This window comes from Macaca mulatta, chromosome 14 (genome assembly GCF_049350105.2).
Source record: "Macaca mulatta isolate MMU2019108-1 chromosome 14, T2T-MMU8v2.0, whole genome shotgun sequence".
In the NCBI taxonomy this organism is placed as follows: Eukaryota; Metazoa; Chordata; class Mammalia; order Primates; family Cercopithecidae; genus Macaca; species Macaca mulatta.
The window spans coordinates 18,664,635-18,686,533 of record NC_133419.1 but is presented as its reverse complement, the minus strand read 5'-3'; the positions used below and the strand labels follow the sequence as shown (position 1 = coordinate 18,686,533).

The window sequence follows — 21,899 nt, the reverse complement described above, 5'->3', positions numbered from 1 at the left end:
TCTCAGCCTCCCAATGTCACCTCAAACTTTAGTGTCTTTAATTCATGCCTTGCTGAGGTCAGGTCTGCCTAATGGATCTACTACTACATTTATCACAACTGCTGTCTCCCTGAGCCCCTGGAATTGTCAGTACAAAAGATGTGTTGGTGGTATTTTGGTTGTTTTTTTTCGTTGTGCTGGTTCCAGGCTCTGAAACTGCTCAATCTCACTGGTGAACTGTGAATCTGACCCCTCCAGACTGCCGAGGGTGGCTCAGTATCAGGCCAGGTGATGTGTATACCTTCACGCCACTGCCTACCCTTACAAATATGTGCACAGAAAGCTTTCCATGCTTAGACATTTCTATTAAACTTTTTTCCTTAAAAAGAAACCTGGGCTGGACACAGTGGCTCACACCTGTAATATCAGCACTTTGGGAGGCTGAGGCAGGTGGATTGCTTGAGTCCAGGAGTTGGAGACCAGCCTTGGCAACATGGTGAAACCCCATCTCTAGAAAAAAACCCAAAAATTTGTAGGGTGCGGTGGTGCATGCCTGTAGTCCCAGTTACTCAGGAGGCTGAGATGACAAGATCACTTGAGCTTGGGAGGTCGAGGTTGTAGTGAGCTATGATTGCCCCACTGCACTCCAGCCTGGACAACAGAGTGACACCCTCTCCAAAAAAAAAAAAAAAAAAAAAAAAAGCCTAAAAGAGTTACCACGAATCCTCCCATTCTTTTTCTGTGAAACATTAGACATACGCAGTTCTCTCCCCCCATTCTCACCCCCTTCCTCTATGCACAAGTAATATTTGCAGCGTTGACAGCTCTGGAGCAGTAAAATCTTCTTGGCCAGTCTCAGCCCGGAACCTTCCAGCTCCCCCTTCCCTAGGGCAGAAGGCGACAATCTCCTCTCTGGCTTTGTTGGTATCCGTTTTAACCCTAATTTTTTTTTTTCCGCAGTGCCTTGCCATTTCCCTTGATCTTTTTCAAAACTTCCTCCAGGGGGCCGAGAGGAAAGTTCCATCCCCTTCCCTTGCAACCCGAAGGGGGAAACCCCCCAAAAAGCAAAGCTGTCCCTTTAAGGGGCCCATGTGGTGGGAAGAACAGCTACATTCCTACCCCAGTAGGGCCGCTGTCCCAACACGCCAAAGAGGCTACAAATAACCATCCAGGAGAGCCGGGGAGGGGAGAGCGCAGAGCGGAGCGGAACGTGGGCCGGCCAGGCTACCGCTCCTCAGAGAGAAAGGGCTCAGTCCGGGCTGGAGAGGACACGGAAAAAGCCCCTGAAAACCCACAGGTAGTTTAAATAACAGACATGAAAACTCTGTTTTGGATTTGGGAGGTAAACCAATCTTTAAAACGAGTGCCCAGACATCTCCACGCCCTGCCAGGCAAGTTCCGAAATCTGCACTGACTTTTTCCACACGAGCTGTCCTACGTGAAATAAAGAACCGGTGCAAGGCCAGGCAGGATCTGCAGACCCCTTCATTCTGAGCCCCAGCTCCCTACATCGGGGCTGCGAGGAAAATGGGGAGACTCGGAACTCCCGCCACGATGAATAGCGATGGGTGAATAGGGCTGGGGTTCAAAGATCAAAGTTCTTTGATCTCTGGGCACAAACTAGAGGCAGCTGCTCAATCACGGGGTGCACCCACGGTCGTTAAGAGGCCGCGGAGAAGCCGATTCCACCGGAGCCCTAGTCACACACAACAGGGGGTATGGGCACCAAGGAGTCCTGCTGCAGCCGTCCAGCTCCCCTGAGGGCCCGGACCCCGCCGCGCGGGCCGGGAGGTTGCTTTCTGGGGTTCAGGGATACCCGCCCCCTGCCCCCCTGCCCCGGCCAGGGCAGATCTGAGGGAGCCTTCCAGCAGTTTTTTCCCCTATATTTCTCCTCTTCCCCCTTTCCAACCACCTCCCCTGGGGACGATCCAGGGCTGGAAATTGACTGGCCGCAGCCAAGAGAGGGACCCCGAAACACCGCCGAGGGGAGATGCTGCCCGCAAACAGTGTCCCAGAGTCCCTTGGTGGGAGCAAGACCTGGAGTCCGGGAATTGTTCTCCAAGTAGAGGAATCCCGGTGCCCAAGTACTCAGATTCCACCGGGGCCCTTCTCCGCAACCCGCCCGAGCCCCCAGCCCCAGGAAGGAGAGCTATTTACAATTTACGGGTTTAGCGACCCTCTTCGCCCGCCTCCCTTTCTTCGCACGCATTCATTCGCACCAAGGACACAGAGCCCCCGTCCTAACCTTAAAGGGAAGCAGCCCCCGCTCTTAAAAGAGCAGTGAGGGAGGGCGAGCAAACGAACGCCCCGGACCTTACCCGCGCCCCGGCCCAGACCCGAGCCCGCTGGAGCGCCTCCGCTGATGCCCCCGCTCGGGCTGCTGGAGCGGGGCCGCTCCGGGTCCACTCCCCAGCACACAGCCCCAGGGCCACGGCTAGGAGCGAGGGCGAGGGGTCTCAGGCCCCAGCCCGCGCCGTCCGGGTACCGGGAGGGGAGTCCTGCAGCGGCCGGACCCAGGGACAAACTTTCCCGGCGGGCGCCGCTTACCGTGTGCGCAGAGCAGGGCGCCAAGCAGCAGCGCGCCCCACTGCCGCCTCATGGTGCCGCCCGCGCCGCCCGCCCGGGGTCCTGCCGACTCCCGCGGGACGGCGCGGCGGAGAAGCCCGCGGAGGGTCCCCGAGGGGGAAGCGTCCCGGGTGCACGGCGGCCTGCGCGCCCCGCAAGTCGCCCTCCGGACGCCGCCGCCTCCTCCAGTGCTGCCAGAGCCGACGCTGCCCCGCCAGGGGACCGGGAGGGGGTGTCCCGGGCCCGGCCGCCCCGCCCCCCGCGCCGCAGCCCCCGCCACCGCCACCGCGCCTGGGCCCGCCCCCAGCGCCGGCCCGGCCCCTTCCCGCCCTCGGCCTCGGCTCCCCGGTCCCCCGACCCCACCCGCCGGCGTCTCCTGCGCGGGGCCCCGCTCCTCCTCAGGCCGCCCCCACATTCCTGGCCCGAGAGAGAGCCCCCTCCCTGTCCCTATTACTACTGCTTGAATGTCCCTAACTTAAAAAAAAAAAAATTATCCTAGCGGCAAGTCTCGCCCCCACTCACTCCAGCTCTATGCTTCAGAGGAGCACCTGAGCTGACCCAAGTCGCCTGGACGTGACCCCGGCCCCCCCTACCCGCCCCAAGTCCAGACTTTATTGATGTCTCCGAATACGCAAGGCTTGCGGATGCATAATCCTCTTGGGTCTTTATTGACATCAAACAACGGACATCAGGGGGCCTGGAGTGCTGTATCTTAACTAGCGTTCTCACTGTCAAAATTCCTTTTCTGAGATTGTCTTCTCCCTCGCCTCCCCCGGTCTAGGCAGCGTTGTTCTTGGGCTAAATAATTCACCGACCCCCTCTTTTCATTCACTCATTTCCTGAGATGGTTGTCTGGGTCCTGTTGCTCCAGCTCAGACGCCCAGATTCGGCCCAGACAGACTTAGTTCCTCCTTGCTGTCTTTGTAAATCACCGTTGTTAGCCTCTTCACCTTCTTTGACTTTGTGATCCCGACAAGGAAGGGAGGGGATCAGGAAAGAAGTCCTCATGGGCAACTGCACTCCCACAAAGCCCTCAGCCTCCTTCCAGCCCCAGTCTGTAGGTCCTTCCCTCAGATTTAACTTTTGATTTACTACATAAAATCATAAACTTGTCTCTAGTCTTCCTTCCTTTTGTGGTCTACTCTGCCTAATGCATATTAATAATACGGGTTAATTTCACCACCTTCCATTTTTCCAGGTTGAATCTTGTTTTGTTCCTTTTGCCCAAATGTCCAACTTTCTGATGGCCCAGTATATCGTTTTTTTCCCTCCCATCTGACATGCCAGCATTTCCTGGCTTTGGATCGTCTATGGATTTCATTAACTCACTTTCCTCACCAGTAAATACAGTCAGGAAGACCCAGATGCCCCTGTTAGCTGAGGGGAAAGTAATTTGGCATAGTGCAAAGTGGTTATTGGATTTCTCCAAATAGATACATTGACATTTCATCCTTGCTTGTTTTTTTCAATGCTTTCACTTCAAATTACCATCTTTTACCAAAGCTAAGATGAACCGTACTTTGCAACAGCAACAGCAACAACAACAACAAAAAGATGTAAGGTGTTAAATCCTTGTTAGGCAGTAGTTTTCTGTATTGTTTTGCCTGAAATTTTTACCCAGATGCAATGTGGTTGAACTAGCATCACCATGGTAACTATTACTGAAGCATTTTCTGGGTGTGTAGTTCTTCTTGCTGACTGAAGGCGGCAGTAGAGTTAGGTCAGGTTTACATGATCTTGGGGCTAGGAAAGACAGTCAACCTTTCTGGCCTCAAATCAGGTACCATAGCCTAAAATCCAAGGAGAAAAAAAAACGTAAAAAGTAGAGGCTGATTCCTCCCGCACCCTCCTTCCTTTTTTTTTTTTTTTTTTTTTTTTGAGACGGAGTCTCGCTCCGTCGCCCAGGCTGGAGTGCAGTGGCCGGATCTCAGCTCACTGCAAGCTCCGCCTCCCGGGTTTATGCCATTCTCCTGCCTCAGCCTCCCCGAGTAGCTGAGACTACAGGCACCCGCCACCTCGCCCGGCTAGTTTTTTTTTTGTATTTTTTTAGTAGAGACGGAGTTTCACCAGGTTAGCCAGGATGGTCTCGATCTCTTGACCTCGTGATCCGCCCGTCTCGGCCTCCCAAAGTGCTGGGATTACAGGCTTGAGCCACCGCGCCCGGCCCCCACCTCTCATTTCTTAATACAGGTTTGGTTATTCTCAGGGTTTCATATATGTTGCTTATGAAGACTTGCTTTTTTTTTTTCTTTTTTCTTTTTCTTTTTTGAGATGGAGTTTTGCTCTTGTTGCCCAGGCTGGAGTGCAATGGCGCCATCTTGTCTCACTGCAACCTCCGCCTCCCGGGTTCAAGCGATTCTCCTGCCTCAGCCTCCTAAGTAGCTGGGATTACAGGCATGCGCCACCACGACTGGCTAATTTTGTATTTTTCGTAGAGACGGGGTTTCTCCACGTTGGTCAGGCTGGTCTCGAACTCCTGACCTCAGGTGATTCGCCCGCTTCGGCCTCCCAAAGTGCTGGAATTATAGACGTGAGCCACTGTGCCTGGCCGAAGACTTTTTTTTAAATCTGTTGGGAAAGACCTTGGGATTCTGGAGACCATATTTTTTTCCATCTGAAAACCAGGGACATGTGGTAGAATGAGTACAGTTGTCCCAAAAAAATCCAGGACAGGCGGTCCCCATACTTTCAGTGTCAGGGGATTAAGAAGTTATAAACAGTTTCCACTCTGTATGCAAAGGACAGGTTCCTTTCCAGAGGCATGATTTGTGTTGTTTTTCTGGAATTGGAGAAGAAATGAGAGGCTGGCTGTCCCTGTCTGACTCAGCTCGAGAGACTATTTCCTATGTGCATCCCAAGTCCTTCTCTAAGGTTCAGCACAGTTCTGGTGTGCAGAGTCATCCCTGGCTGCTGTGAGTCACTGGGAATATCAATGGGTAAGAAACTAGTTTAGTGCATAGTCCCTGTCTGGGTCACCCCCTAGGGTGAGTTAAGTCTTGGCTGTCAGAAACTGCTCTTGTGCCAGGAGTACTAAGCCATATTTATTTTTACGAGGCCTCTCAGACTTTCTTGTTTGGAGTGAGAGATCCTGAAAAGCATGCCAGAATGGGCTGTTTGTCTCCCTTTCATTGTCCTCTGGGACATGCCCCTAGAAAATTTGCAGGGGACTGCCAATTCCAGAGGGGTCTCAGAGGCCTTGGTTTCCTCAGAAACACCACCCTTTTCCTTCATCTTTCTGGGACAGTCCAGGGGACTGAATTTCCAAGATCAGAATATTGCCATGAATTAGACCATCACTAATGGTCTTTTCAAAGGAAACACAGGCAGTGCTAAGGAAACAAGATAGGGGTGGGCACTATTTTGATCCAACTGGGTTGGTAGAATTCTCTTATAACCTGGGAATCATTCAACAACCTGAATTTCTATATGTAATTCTTCTACAAGAGAATAAGGCCTGAAGTTTAACACTTCAACACTTCTCAACCACAGGTGGTTCTCAACCACAGGTGAATTGGCAGGCATGGGGCAATATCTAAAAACTTCCTTCCTTCCTTCCTTCCTTCCTTCCTTCCTTCCTTCCTTCCTTCCTTCCTTCTTTCCTTCTTCCCTTCTTCCCTTCCTCTCTTCCTTCCTTTCTTCCTTTCCTCCTCCTTCCCTCCATTTGTCCCTTTCTCTCTTTCTTTTCTTCTTCCATTTTATTTTATTTTGTTTTATTTTATTTTATTGAGACGTAGTCTTACTCTGTCACCCAGGCTGGAGTGCAGTGGTGTGATGTTGGCTCACTGCAACCTCTGCCTCCCGGGTTCAAGCAATTCTCCTGCCTCAGCCTCCTGAGTAGTTGGCATTACAGGCATGCACCACCATGCCTGACTAATTTTTGTATTTTTAGTAGAGATGGGGTTTCACCATGTTGACTGGGCTGGTTTCGAACTCCTGACGTCAGGTGATCCATCCACCTCGGCCTTCCAAAGTGCTGGGATTACAGGTGTAAGCCACCATGCTTTTTCTTTTAGAGATAGGGTCTCACTATGTTACCAAGGCTGGAGTGCAGTGACTGTTCAGAGGCACAACTACAGCACACTGCTGCTTTGAACTCCTGGCCTCAAGTGATCCTTCTGCCTCAGCCTCCCAAGTAGCTAGAACTACAGGTGTGCCCCACTGCACCCAGTAATTTTGGGGAGTTGATGTTACTGGCATCTAATGAATAGAGGCCAAAGATGGTGCTTAACATTCTACAGTGAGCAGGGCATCCCCCACCACAAAGAATTATCCATCCCAAAATGTTAATAGTGCCAAGGTTGAGAAACTGCTTTAAAAGATTAAAAACATGAGACTGCAAAGAATTACTCTATCCTATTTCCAGAATCAGTTTCTTGTTGAAGGCAATGTCAATGGAGATGTTTTGTTTTTGTTGTTTTTGTTGTTGTTGTTTTGTTGTTGTTGTTGTTGTTGTTGTTTGAGACAGAGTCTCACTCTGGGCCCCAGGTTGGCCTGATCTCAGCTCACTGCAACCTCCACCTCCTGGGTTCAAGGAATTCTTGAGCCTCAGCCTCCTGAGTAGCTGGGAATACAGGTGTGTGCCACCACACCTGGCTAATGTTTTTGTATTTTTAGTAGAGACAGGGTTTCACTATGTTGTCCAGGCTGATCTCCAGTGAGCCACTCGCCTTGGCCTCCCAAAGTGCTGGGATTACAGGTGTGAGCCACTGTGCCCGGCCAGTTCTTAAAACTTTAGAAGAGAAAGCACAGCTAAGGGGACTAATAGAGTCCTATACCTATTTGCTTTAGAAAGGCTTAATTTCAGGATTTGCTTACTCAGTAACTACTTACAAAGGGTGTATTATGCGCCAGGTACTCTGAGGCAATGATGAACAAATAAATATATTGGGTCCCTGGAACTTACAGTCTGATGGTTGAAGGGGGCTGCAAGTTTGCAGAGGCATTTAAACAATGCTACCACAAATGAATTCGAAGTTACAAATGTTAGAGGCTTTGAGGGAAAAGTACAGGGTTCTATGAAAGGGAAGACTGGACTTAGATTTAGGGGTTCAAGGAAGGCCTGCCAGAGGCACTGACGCCTAAGCTGAGTAAGAGCCATCAGGCTAGGAGTGAATGAGGCCTTCCAGGCAGAAGGAACAGTGTGCGCGGAGGCCTGGAGCCAGGAAAGACTCCATAGGATGTAGGGAAAAGTTTTTCTAACTTTCAGCAACAGGTTTGCTTTTATCTAGGTTCAGGGGGCTACTACTGAAGACCAGAAACAGTGAAAGCATGAAAGCCTGAGAGAATAGTCTCATTTGCATTTCTGTGCTTTTTTAAATTGCAAACCCTCCACACCGCCATTTCTTTTCTTTTTTTCTTTCTTTCCTTCTTTTTTTTTTTTTTTTTTTTTGAGACAGAGCTTTACTCTGTTGCCAAGCTGGAGTGTAGTGGCGCGATCTCACTCACTGAACCTCCACCTCCTGGGTTCAAGTAAGTCTCCTGCCTCGGCTGCCCGAGTAGCTGGGACGTGTACGCACGACCACACCCAGCTAATTTTGTATTTTTAGTAGAGATGGGGTTTCACCATGTTGGCCAGGATGGTCTCGATCTCTTGACCTGGTGATCCGCCCACCTCGGCCTCCCAGAGTGCTGGGATTACAGGCGTGAGCCACCGCGTCCCGCCCACACCACCATTTCTAGTGCCAATATTTTTCATGTTCCAGCTCAGCAGTGGTTCTCCAGTCAGGATCTGGGGCATGTGGCTGATTCAGATCCCTGGCCTAACTTGGGGCACACCCTGATAGGTGGGGCTTTCTGGCCCATTTTCATCTCCTAGAAGCCTGATATTCACACACCGGGCACATATAAATAGAGTCTCTGCAGCAAATAGCTCAGTATATCTTGCTTCTTTTAACAGTAAAGATATATTCAGAATGTTGGGGTAAACAGATCAATGAATAAATGCTCATTTGATAACAAATATGAATGAAGCATCTATGTAAATGGCCTCTCTGTTTTCACACTTGCCCCTTTATAATGTGTTCTCTGCACAGCAACCAGAGTGACTTTTTAAAAAATATTAACTCATGGTCTGGCACCGTGGCTCATACCTGTAATCCTAGTACTTTGGGAGGCCAAGGTGGGAGGATTGGTTGAGCCCAGGAGTTCAAGACCAGCCTGGGCAACATGGTGAAACCTCATCTCTACAAAAAAAAAAAAAAAAAAAAAAATTAGCCAGGCGTGGTGACATGTTCCTGTAGTCTCAGCTACTCAGGAAGCCAAGGTGGGAGAATCACCTGAGCCCAGGAAGTTGAGGCTGCAGTGAGCCATGATCTCGCCACTGCACTCTAGCCTGGGTGACAGAGCGAAACCCTGTCCCAAAAAATAAAATTAAAATTAAAATTAAATTCAGATCATGGCTTAAAATTTTCCAATGCCTTCCTGTTGCACTTGGAATAAAATTCTTACTTCTCATGTCACCTTCAAGGTCCTTCATGACCTCACATCTGCTTACTTCTTTTTTTTTTTTTTTTTTTTTTTTGAGACTAAGTCTTGCTCTGTTGCCCAGGCTGGAGTGCAATGGCGCGATCTTGGCTCACTGCAACCTCTGCCTCCTGAGTTCAAGCAATTCTCCTGCCTCAGGCTCCCAAGTAGCTGGGATTACAGATGTGCGCCACCATGCCCAGGTAATTTGTGTATTTTTAGTAGAGATGGGACCTTGCCATGTTGGCCAGTGCTGGGATTACAGGCGTGAGCCACCACACCTGGCCCTGCTTACTTCTTTGACCACTTTTGCCTCACTCATTCTGCTCTAGCCACGCTGGCTCCCTTTCAGTTCCGCAACTTGCCATTGTTTCTGTCCTACAACTTGTGCACATGGTGTCTCCTGTACTTCTAATGCTGTTCCCCTAGGCCAGGTGCAGTGGTGGCTCACGCCTGTAATCCCAGCACTTTGGGAGGCTGAGGCAGGTGGATCACTTGAGGCTAGGAGTTTGAGACCAGCCTGGCCAACATAGTGAAACCCTGCCTCTACTAAAAGCACAAAAAGTAGCCAAGGGTGGTGACGTGCACCTGTAATCCCAGCTACTTGGGAGGCTGAGGCAGGAGTCCCAGCTACTTGGGAGGCCAAGGCAGGAGAATCACTTGAGCCTGGGAGGTGGAGGTTGCAGTGAGCCCAGATTGTGCCACTGTCTCCAATCTGGGCGACAGAGGGAGGGAGACTATCTAAAAAAAAGAAGAAGAAGTCGAATGCTGTTCCCCAGACCCTTCCTGTGACTGGTCTCAGCTCAATATCACGTCCTCAGAGAAGCCTCAACTTCAGAGATATCTCATTTTATCACCCTAAAGTTGCCTCATTCTCACTTACTGCCTGTATCCTATTTTATTTTCTCCACAGGGTTTATCATTCTTTGAAATAATCTTGTTTGTTTTTTGTGTATTTATATCTGTCTATCTGATCACTATTAGATGAACTCCAATGGAGCAGGGATTTTTTTTTTTTTTTTTAATTCTCCAGCACCTGTGAATAGTGCCTAACACATATTGATCAATAAATTTTTGGTAAATGAATGAAAAGCAGACAGTCAGCTAGGGCCAAGGAAATACAAAGATGAGTAAGATAAGGTCCATAGGGCCAGGTGTGGTGGCTCATGCCTGTAATCCCAGCATTTTGGGAGGCCAAACGGGGAGGATGACTTGAGGCCAGGAGTTTGAGACCAGCTTAGGCAAGAGAAGGAGACCTCATCTCTGAAAAAAAAAAAAAACAAACTAGCCAGGCGTGGTGGTGCGTGTCTGTTGTCCCAGATACTCACGAGGCTGAGATGGGAGGATGGCTTGAGCTGGGAGCATTGAGGCTGCAGTGAGCTGTGATCATGCCACTGCACTTCAGCCTGGGCAACAGACGGAGACCCTGTCTCAAAAAAAAAAAAAAAAAGAAAAAAGAAAAAAGATAGGCTTCATAACTTTAAGAAGCTCAGAATCTAGAGGAGAGGAAAACTTCAAAAGCAATGATAGCATGATAGAAGTAATGTATAAAGGATTGTGGAAACAGAGAAGAGAGGACCTTTAAGTTTGGAGTAGCTGGGTATTAAAGCTATAGCATAGGGGAAATTGCACCATGTAAATAAAGGAAAAAATGAGGAGGGGACACATATTCCAGATGGAAGAAATGGCATCAGCAAAGGCATAATGTCTTGCAAGTGGCTGCTATGTTTGGAGAATGATCAATACTCTTGTGTGGCTAGAAGAATATAGGGTGATTAAGGAAAGCAGAGAGGGGACCTCTTTTCCTTTTTTTTTTTTTCTTTTTGAGATGGAGTCTTGCTCTGTCGCCCAGGCTGGAGTGCAGTGGCACAGTCTCGGCTCACTGCAACCTCTGCTTCCCAGGTTCAAGCGATTCTCCTGCCTCAGCCTCCTGAGTAGCTAGGACTACAGGCGTGCGACACCACACCCAGCTAATTTTTGTGTTTTTAGTAGAAACGGGGTTTCACTCTGTTGGCCAGGCTGGTCTTGAACTCCTGACCTCAAGCAATCTGCCTAAGAGAGGGGACCTCTTAATAACCAACTATTACTGAAAATTGTTTCTGAATTAAATGCCCTTTATATTTTTTATATCTGTTTATTCAATGAGCAGTAATAGTTTCTACAAACTACAAGGGAGGGATTGTACTATTTTTATTTTTAAAATTCATCTTTCTATTCTTTTTATACCTTTGACTCTAGACAAATGATACTTTTCCCAGGAGAGAGATGGGCTGGGTAGTAGGTTTACATCTGGTTTTCTTTTTTTAAAATTATTTTTATTTTTTTAGAGATAGGCTCTCACTATGTTGCCCAGGCTGGAGAGCAGGGGCTATTCACAGGTGCAAGCACAGCACACTATAACCTCAAACCCCTGGCCTCAAGTGATCGTCCTGCCTCAGTCTCCTGAGTAACTGGTTCTATAGCTGTGCATTAATGCACTTTTTTAAAAAAACTGAAACCTAAAATCTCAGTCTCCTAAGAAAAGCTTAATAAATTAACTTAAATATTCTTTTTTTTTTTTTTTTGAGATGGAGTCTTGCTCCGTTGCCCAGGCTGGAGTGCAGTGGCACCATCTCTGCTCACTGCAAGCTCCACCTCCTGGGTTCACGCCATTCTTCTGCCTCAGCCTCCCAAGTAGCTGGGACTATAGGCGGCCGCCACCACACCCGGCTAGTTTTTTGTATTTTTTTAGTACAGACGGGCTTTCACTGTGTTTGCCAGGATGGTCTTGATCTCCTGACCTCGCCCACCTCGGCCTCCCAAAGTGCTGGGATTATAGGCGTGAGCCACCGCGCCTAGCCAATTAACTTAAATATTCTTAAGAAAATCTTCCCCAAAGAGCAAAAGAACTACAATGTCAGGACAGAGCCTAAATTCTGTCTGGTCTAGGTTTATGCCTCTGATGATGCCTCTAAGTGGGTTTGTCAGGGTTGTCCTTTGATGTCCCCCTCAAAACAACAGTACCATAACACACTAGATTCTAGTTGTCCTTCAAGGCTATACGGAACTATCATCAATGGGCTTATCTAAACCCATTTTGAAGCTGTGTGGATATTCATTCTTTTTGATAAGTTCCTGTGTCCCCACCCAAATCTCAACTTGAATTGTATCTCTCAGAATTCCCACGTGTTGTGGGAGGGACCCAGGGGGAGGTAATTGAATCATGGGGGCCAGTCTTTCCCATGCTATTCTTGTGATAGTGAATAAGTCTCACGAGATCTAATGGGTTTATCAGGGGTTTCTGATTTTGCTTCCTCCTCATTTTTCTCTTGCCACCGCCATGTAAGAAGTGCCTTTTGCCTCCTGCTGCAATTCTGAGGCCTCCCTAGCCATGTGGAACTATAAGTCCAATTAAACCTCTTTTTGTTCCCAGTTTCAGGTATGTCTTTATTAGCAGTGTGAAATGAACTAATACAGTAAATTGGTACTAGTAGAGTGGGGCATTGCTGAAAAGATATCTGAAAATGTGGAAGCGACTTTGGGACTGGGTTACAGGCAGAGGTTGGAACAGTTTGGAGGGCTCAGAAGAAGACAGGAAAATGTGGGAAAGTTTGGAACCTCCAGAGACCTGTTGAATGGCTTTGACAAAAATGCTGATAGTGATGTGAACAATATGGTCCAGGCTGAGGTGGTCTCAGATGGAGATGAGGAACTTGTTGGGAACTGGAGCAAAGGTGACTCTTGTTATATTTTAGCAAAGAGACTGGAGGCATTTTGCCCCTGCCCTAGAGATTTGTGGAACTTTGAACTTGAGAGATATGATTTAGGATATCTGGCGGAAGAAATTTCTAAGCAGCAAAGACTTGGGTGTGTTAAAAGCATTTCATTTTAAAAGGGAAACAGAGCATAAAAGTTCAGAAAACTTATTGACAATGCAGTAGAAAAGACAAACCCACTTTTTGAGAAATTTAAGCCGGCTGCAGAAATTTGCATAAGTAGCAAAGAGCCTAATAATGTTAATCCCCAAGACTATGGGGCAAATGTCTCCAGGCCATGTCAGAGACCTTTAAAGCAGCCCCTCCCATCACAGGCCCAGAGGCCCAGGAGGAAAAAGTGGTTTTGTGGGCTGGGCCTAGAGTCCCCGTGCTGTGTGCTCTCTAGGGACTTGGTGCCCTGTGTCCCAGCCGCTCCAGCCGTAGCTGTAAGGGGCCAATGTAGAGCTTGGGCTGTGGCTTCAGAGGGTGGAAGCCACAAGCCTCGGCAGCTTCCACGTGGTGTTGAGCCTGTGGGTGCACAGAAGTCAAGAATTAAGGTTTGGGAACCTCTGCCTAGATTTCAGGAGATATATGGAGATGCCTGGATGCCCAGGCAAGTTTGCTGCAGAAGTAGGGCCTTCATGGAAAACCTCTGCTAGGGCAGTGCAGAAGGAAAAGTGGGGTCGGAGCCCCCACACAGAGTCCCTACTGGGGTACTGCCTAGTGGAGCTATGAGAAGAGTGCCACCGTTCTCCAGACCCCAGAATAGTAGATCCGCTGGCAACTTGCACTGTGTGCTTGGAAAAGCTGCAGACACTCAACACTGACCAGTGAAAGCAGCCAGGAGGGAGGCTGTACCCTGCAAAGCCACAGGGGCAGAGCTGCCCAAGACCATGGGAACCCACCTTTTGCATCAGCGTGACCTGGATGTGAGACCTGCAGTCAAAGGAGATCATTTTGGAGCTTTAAAATTTGACTGCCCCAGCCGGGCGCGGTGGCTCAAGCCTGTAATCCCAGCACTTTGGGAGGCTGAGACGGGCAGATCACGAGGTCAGGAGATCGAGACCATCCTGGCTAACACGGTGAAACCCCGTCTCTACTAAAAAAAATACAAAAAACTAGCCGGGCGAGGTGGCGGGCGCCTGTAGTCCCAGCTACTCGGGAGGCTGAGGCAGGAGAATGGCGGGAACCCGGGAGGCGGAGCTTGCAGTGAGCTGAGATCCGGCCACTGCACTCCAGCCTGGGCGACAGAGCGAGACTCTGTCTCAAAAAAAAAAAAAAAAAATTTGACTGCCCCACTGGGTTTTGGACTTGCATGGACCCTGTAACTTGTTTTGGCCAATTTCTCCCATTTGGAATGGCTGTATTTACCCAATACCTGTACCCCCATTACATCCAGGAAGTAACTAGCTTGCTTTCGATTTTATAAGTTCATAGGCAGAAAGGACTTGCCTCCTCTCAGATAAGACTTTAGACTGTGGACTTTTGGGTTAATGCTGAAATGAGTTAAGACTTTGGGGGACTGTTGGGAAGGCATGATTGGTTTTGAAATGTGAGGACATGAGATTTGGAGGGGCCAGGAGCAGAATGATATGGTTTGGCTGTGTCCCCACCCAAATCTCAACTTGAATTTTATCTCCCAGAATTCCCACGTGTTGCGAGAGGGACCCAGGGGGAGGTAATTGAATCATGGGGACCGGTCTTTCCCGTGCTATTCTCTTGATGGTGAATAAGTCTCACGAGATCTGATGGGTTTATCAGGGGTTTCTGCTTTTGCTTCCTCCTCATTTTTCTCTTGCCACCACCATGTAAGAAGTGCCTTTTGCCTCCTGCCATGATTCTCAGGCCTCCCCAGCCATGTGGAACTGTAAGTCCAATTAAACCTCTTTTTGTTCCCAGTTTCAGGTTTGTCTTTATCAGCAGCATGAAAACGAACTAATACAGACTTTTGACAAATACTTCTTCTGTCTTTCTGGGTAGTGGAAATATTATAACAGCAAATAAAACATGTTCCCTGGCAGCACACAATTCTCAGTCCAAGAGGAGCAATACCCAGGCAAACAAATAAGTAAAGAATATGATAAATGCTAAAATACAGGTACATATCAGGTGCTAACTGGCTCCTTGGGAAATTGGATAAGGTCTCATGGATGTGGTGACATTAAGCCTAGGTCGTTTTTGTTTTTGTTTTTGTTTTGAGATAGGTGTGACTCTGTCACCCAGGCTGGAGTGCAGTGGTACAATCGCAGCTCACTGCACCCTCCCACCTCCCCAGCTCAAACAATCCTCTGGCCTCAGCCTCCCGAGTGGCAGAGATGGGGTTTTGCCATTTTGCCCAGGCTGGTCTTGAACTCCTAAGCTCAAGCCATCCATCTGCCTTGGCCTCCCAAAGTGCTGGGATTACAGGCAAGAGCCACTGTGCCTGGCCGTAACCTAGGTTTTAAAAGATGTGTAGTTTAGTAGGCAGAATATATGGTAGAGGTACATTCTAGACAGAAAGCTTACACCAAAGCAAAGGGTGTGAAAGAGCCCAATATGTTGGGGGATATCGAGTAGGAAAGCGTGGCTGTATGTGTAAGTTTGTAGAGAAGACTGAGTGGCGAGATGGCTGGAAGAGGAGGTTGGGACCAAGCTGTGAAGGGATTTATATGTCTGCATGTGAAGTTTTTTTGAAGTTTTGCTTCTTCCTAGTAATGGTGAGTCAGCAGCAACACCTTTTTTTTTTTTTTTTTTAATGTAGATATGTAGTCTCGCTATGTTGATCAGACTCATCTCAAACTCCTGTCCTCAAGTGATCCCCCTACCTCAGCCTCCCAAAGTGCTGGGATTACAGGTGTGAGCCATTGTGCCTTGCCTAGCAACACTTTTTAAGTAAAGAAGTACCATGGTCAAATTTAAACTTTAGAATAACACACTCTTGTGACAATATAGAGGATGATTTGGGGGAAAAAGAAAAAATAGACGCAGAGACTCCAGCTTCTTGTCCTAAGATTCTGAAATTTGGGAACTCCCAGTTCATATCCTAAATTTGATATCTAGCACATTCCTTCTCATCCTTCTGAACTAATTCTCTTATGTACATGAAGCATTCTCTCTAAATGCTTTGTTGTTAGTTACTTTCTTCCTGGGAATTTGTTTGTTTGAAACAGGGTCTCACTCTTACCCAAGCTGAAATGCAGTGGTATGATCATGGCACACTGCAGCCTTGAACTCTTGGGCTCAAGTTATCCTCCCATCTCAGCCTCCCAAGTAGCTGGGACTTTAGGCATGTGCCATCATACCTGGCTAATTTTTAATTTATTTTAATTATTTATTTTTAAAAATATTTATTGTAGAGATGGGTCTCACTATGTTATCCAGGCTGGTCTCAAACTCCTGGGCTAAAGCAATCCTCTTGCCTTGGCCTCCCAAAGTCCTGGGACTATAGGCATGAGCCACCATGACTAGTCTGGGCACTTTTTTTTTTTTTTTTTTGAGACGGAGTCTTGCTGTGTCACCCAGGCTGGAGTGCAGTGGCATGATCTCAGCTCACTGTAACCTCTGCCTCCCAGTTCAAGCAATTCTCGTGCCTCAGTCTCCCAAGTAGCTGGGATTACAGGTGCGTGCCACCGTGTCCGGCTAATTTTTGTATTTTTAGTAGAGACGGGGTTTCACCATGTTGGCCAGGCTGGTCTTGAACTCCTGACCTCAGGTGATCCACCCACCTCAGCCTCCCAGAGTGCTGGGATTACAGGCATGAGCCACTGTGCCCGGCCAGTCTGGGCATTTTATACATGGTTATTTAGGTGTAGGAAGGATTTGCCAGTGCTTTCTGATTGACTTTTAATGTCTTTCTCAATGATGCCTTTTGTTTTTCTGGCCATTTTGTTTTTTTTGGTTTTGTTTTGTTTTGTTTTGTTTTTTTGGAGATAGGGTCTCCAGGTTGGAGTGCAGTGGCATGGTCACCCCAGGCTCAGTTAATCCTCTCACCTCAGCCTCCTGAGCAGCTGGGATTAAAGATATGAGCCACCATACTTGGCCACCTTTTTCTTTAATAAATATTTTTAATGAATTGATTGCCATGAGGCACCCATAAATCCTATTGATTGGTTGGTCTTTGTTTTCTAAACTTCTAATCTAGAGGGAAACAAACTCATTTAACAGACATTTATTGTATAACTGCTTTCTGCAGGCACTGCACGTGGTCCCAGAAATTTAAAGATGAGTGAAGACTGTCTCTGGCCTCATGGAACTCACAATCTAGTAGGAAGAATTTTTTTTTTTTTTTTTTTTTTTTTTTTTTTTTTTTTTTTTTTTTTTTGAGACGGAGTCTTGCTGTGTCTCCCAGGCTGGAGTGCAGTGGCGTGATCTCGGCTCACTGCAAGCTCCGCCTCCCGGGTTCACGCCATTCTCCCGCCTCAGCCTCCCAAGTAGCTGGGACTACAGGTGCCCGCCACCACGCCCGGCTAGTTTTTTGTATTTTTAGTAGAGACGGGGTTTCACCTTGTTAGCCAGGATAGTCTCGATCTCCTGACCTCGTGATCCACCCGCCTTGGCCTCCCAAAGTGCTGGGATTACAGGCTTGAGCCACCGCGCCCGGCCGGAAGAATTTTTTTAAAAGACATAAATGGTTATAAAAGTGCATACTAGCTGGGTGCAGTGGCTCATGCCTGTAATCCCAGCACTTTGGGAGGCTGAAGCAGGTGGATCACCTGAGGTCGGGAGTTCGAGAGCAGCCTGACCAAAATGGAGGAACCCTGTCTCTACTAAAAATACAAAACCATCCAGGCGCAGTGCGCATGCCTGTAATCCCAGCTACTCGGGAGGCTGAGGCAGGAAAATCACTTGAACCCGGGAGGTGGAGGTTGCGGTGAGCCGAGATCATGCCATTGCACTCCAGCCTGGGCAATAAGAGCGAAACTTCGTCTCAAAAAAAAAGTGCATACTCTAGGACAAAAGAAGGCATAACTAATTTTTGTGGGCTATCAAGAAGAATCAGTAAATCACCCTCCCTTTCAAACTATATGAATGTGTAATTTGCAACTGTTTTTGCAGCATTTGAAAACATAGAATAACAAGAAGGTAAAGTCCATAATTACCTTTGAACTTCAGTTCAATTTAAGCCATATCCCCTTAACTACTTTCTTATAATGCATTAGTTATTCTTAACTGCCCAAGAGTTTGTGAACATTTCTTTTCTTTACAAATTACTCCAAAGCTCTGGTGTATTGGCTTGTGGCAGTACAAAATGACCTTCTATAAATAGCATTTTTAATTGAAACATATGAATCCCAGGCAGTGGCATACACTTACTTTCTTCTGTGCTCTTGTGGAAGATAAGTCTTTCATGCAGTGCCTAGTAGCTCAGCATGAATTTCATGACCTGCATTTCTTAGTAGCTACTTTGCCTTTAGCATCTTTTCTGCTTGATGAGTGATAAAAGCTTGTCCTAGTTTCTTGAACCTGTTTTATAGCAATAATTCAGCCTGCATTTATTCTTTTCTTATTGCTTCCTTGAAGTTTAAAACTGTTTAGTGTATTCATCATTTGCTTTTCTATAGTCTTCAATTATAGGGAGGATTTTCTTCCATATCAATCTCTTAATAGGTCTTCTGCAGAGCCAGAGATGTCTGTTAATTTTCTCATTATAAAATCAGAAATTATAATCTGATAAATTGATATCTCAGCTGAGTGCAGTGGCTCATTAATGCCTGTAATCCCAGCACTTTGGGAGACTGAGGCAGGAGGATCGCTTGAGCTCAGGAATTCAAAACCAGCCTGGGCAACCTAGCAAGACCCTGTCTCTACAAAAATAAAAATATTATCTGGGTGTGGTGGCATGCACCAGTGATCCCAGCTACTCAGGAGGTTGAGGTGGATTACTTGAGCCCAAGAATTCCAGACTACAGTGAGTTGTGATTGCGCCATTGCACTCCAGCCTGGGTGACAAAGGGAGACCTTATATATATTCAAAAAAGAAAAAAAAAAGGCTGGGTGCGGTGGCTCACACCTGTAATCCCAGCATTTTGGGAGACTGAGGCGGGTGGATCACTTGAAGTCAGGGGTTCGAGACCAGACTGGCCAACATGGCGAAACCCTGTCTCTACTAAAAATACAAAAATTAGCCCAGCGTGGTGGCATACACCTGTAGTCCCAACTACTTGGGAGGCTGAGGCAGGAGAATGGCTTGAACCTGAGAGACAGAGGTTGCAGTGAGCAGAGATTGTGCCATTGCACTCCTTTCTGGATGATGGAGTGAGACTCTGTCTCAAAAAACAAACAAACAAAAATGAAAACCGTCTCAATATATTCTGTCTCTTTTTTTCTTATTGTTCTGAATTTGATGTTTACATTCCTCATGGTGTAGTACTGCCTTTAACATCTGATGCTCTCTCTATTTTTCATCAATATCATATCACTTGCCTCTTGCCTCTTTTCAGGATTGTGGAGTTGTCTTGTGACTTACAGATTTACTTGGGTGATTTTTTTTTGGTAAATTTTTAAGAAATATATTATTATAAGTTAAGAACCTGAAAAGTCAATTTAAATCAAAGGCTGACATTTTTTTCTTTCTTTCACATTCAAGTCACAAAAAATACACTTGATTTTAACAACTCTTATATATTTCTACTCTTCTTAAGACTGGTGTAGTGTATGTTTCATTGAAAAATTTCATCAATAACCAATGTGTTTCCAAAATCTATTATCAAGTAATCTATGACAGAAGATAAATCTAGCAGTGGCTTCTTTTTGGGAAAAACAAACACTATCTGGAAGGTCATCACATCTGCTTATAAAATTTTAAAGACTTTCATGCCACTCATTTATTATTTGTTTGTTTTTAGGTTATAATACATGCATATATAGAAAAATTTAAGACTATAGAAAAATATAAGGAAGAAAAATGTAAACAGTAATTCCACTACCAGTAAGGCCACCTGTTGTTTCAGTGAAACTTCAAATTTTTGGGAAGCCTTACTCTAGCAACCTCCTACTTTTCTAAGTCCTCCTCCTCAATAAACTGTTCAGGACATTCAGAGTGGAAGACTGACTTGGAATACAGGGGTCCTTCGGATTTTTATGGAAGGGATGGAACTGCAGGAAAAACCTACAAATTGCTCCAGAGATGACATCTTGTTCTTATTTAGCCTTCTTTGAGTCATTAACAGTCGGGCGCCACTGGTGCTGAAACTTATCATTATTATAACCACAAATGGGTTAATGCCCAAACAAAGCTATATTCTTGGGGCTGGTTCCCAGCTCCACCACACAGACCCCAGCAGCCAGCACCCGCCAAGTCCCAGGATAATGCTCCACAAATAAGACGATGTCAAATGTTGAGCCTGGACTCAACATTATCTTCTTTTATCTGGGAGCTTCCAGTTTCTAGCAGGGCAGAGCAAAAGGAAAAATAAATAAATAAAAGCCAGGTCAACAAACCCTAAAAAAAGAGACTGTGTGGTTTAGTGGTCAGACCACTGGCTTGGATGTTGGGATAGCTGAGATCCAGTTCCAGCTCTACCACTCTGTGGCTGCATGATGCTAGGCAAGTCACTAGACAAGTCACTGTTGTGACTTGTGCCTCAGTTTCCCTAGTTAGAAAAGGGGAACGTGCCTTAGAAAGTTGTTTTTTTTTCTTTTTTTTGTTTTGTTTTTTTTTTTGAGATAGAGTCTTGCTCTGTCACCCAGGCTGGAGTGCAGTGGTGTGATCTTGGCTCAGTGCAACCTCTGCTTCCGGGTTCAAGTGATTCTTCTGCCTCAGCCTCCTGAGTAGCTGAGATTACAGGCGTGTGCCACCATGCCTGGCTAATTTTTGTATTTTTAGTAGAGACGGGCTTTCTCCATATTGACGAGGCTGGTCTCGAACTCCTGACCTCGTGATCCGCCCACCTCAGCAGAAAGTTTTTATGAGGACAAATAAGATTATTTGCAAATAGCTACAAGTTGCTCGGGAATAAAGTAAAATTATCACTCTTAATAATTACTATGGTATTACCTTACTAATAAAATAGTAAAAAGCCACAGCTGTGGAACATATGAACCTCCCATAACCTCAAGCTAGATGGGGAAGCAGATAAGAAGGCAATTAAAAAAAAATCAGATTTGCTGGACTTCACACCAAATACCAAATTAGTAAATTTGCCTCAAGACACTAAGCCCCGCTCCTACTTTGGCTCTGTCCTTTTATCCTCACCACATCCAAACTTAGAGTGACTCACAGGAGCCTAGAATTGAGACACATATACAATTTTAAGGGAAAGCAAGAATTAGGAGGTTTGAGGCTCCTTGCTGGAGGAGGCTAAGAATAGGCCACTTGGAACACAAAGAGAAGAACCTCCTCTTTCCTTTTCCTCCCAGTGTAGGTGGTCTACTGGTTTCCCAGTCATTCCTTTGATAGCTTGATTTTGTTTTCTTTGTCTCTTTTTCACAAACCTCACCTTGTTGGAGGGGGAGGGCACCAAAAAAGTGAGGACAGACTGGCTTTTTCTGCTATGACTGAACTGTGTGGAGTGCTACAGATCTCTGACCTGTTGTCAGGAGTAGGAAAGGACAAAAAAATATTTGGGAACTTGAAAACCAAAGAATATTCTCTTAAAGGAGAAGTGAGCAATTGGGCATATGGGGAAAAAAACCTAATTGGTGATGTCGTTTCTGCATCCCCTCCCCCTCAAGAAGAGAAATGTCTTGGTAGGAAAAAGGAAAGACATCTGGGAAGGGTACCAAATAGTAAGGGCTAGGAATAGAAAGAAGAACCAAAGATAAAAAGGAATTGAGGCCGGGCCGCAGTGCCTCACGCCTGTAATCCCAGCACTTTGGGAGGCCTGAGGTGGGCGGATCACCTGAGGTCAAGAGTTCGAGACCAGCCTGGCCAACATGGTGAAACCCCCATCTCTACTAAAAATACAAAAAATTAGCCAGGCGTAGTGGCGTGCGCCTGTAATCCCAGCTACTCGGGAGGCTGAGGCAGGAGAACCATTTGAACCCGGGAGGCGCTGGTTGCAAGGAACCGAGATCATGCCACTGCAATCCAGCCTGGGCAACGAAGTGAGAATTGAGAAGAAATGGCAATTATCTCAGAGGCGTTAAGGAGCACCTTTTGTGTGTCCAGCTGTCGTAGGCAGAAGACACATCTCTGACCTCTAGAAGCAGCCAGGGTATAAAGATACCTAAGCACTTTGT

The 21,899-nt window shown here is 46.8% G+C and overlaps 1 protein-coding gene across 4 annotated transcripts in view; it reads right to left on the bottom strand.

Annotated features, from left to right (window-relative positions):
* The window catches only part of LRP4 (LDL receptor related protein 4), a 60,696-nt gene extending 57,944 nt beyond the window's left edge, over positions 1–2,752 (bottom strand). For all 4 annotated transcript variants that reach the window (XR_013403860.1, XM_015114355.3, XM_077962959.1 and 1 more), the window contains exon 1: positions 2,527–2,752. Coding sequence is in view for 3 of the 4 variants with exons in the window: in XM_015114355.3 (XP_014969841.2) it covers positions 2,527–2,578 (52 nt within the window). In the remaining variant the exon portion in view is untranslated. The remainder of the gene's footprint in view (positions 1–2,526) is intronic.
* Between the last annotated feature and the right edge of the window lie 19,147 nt (positions 2,753–21,899).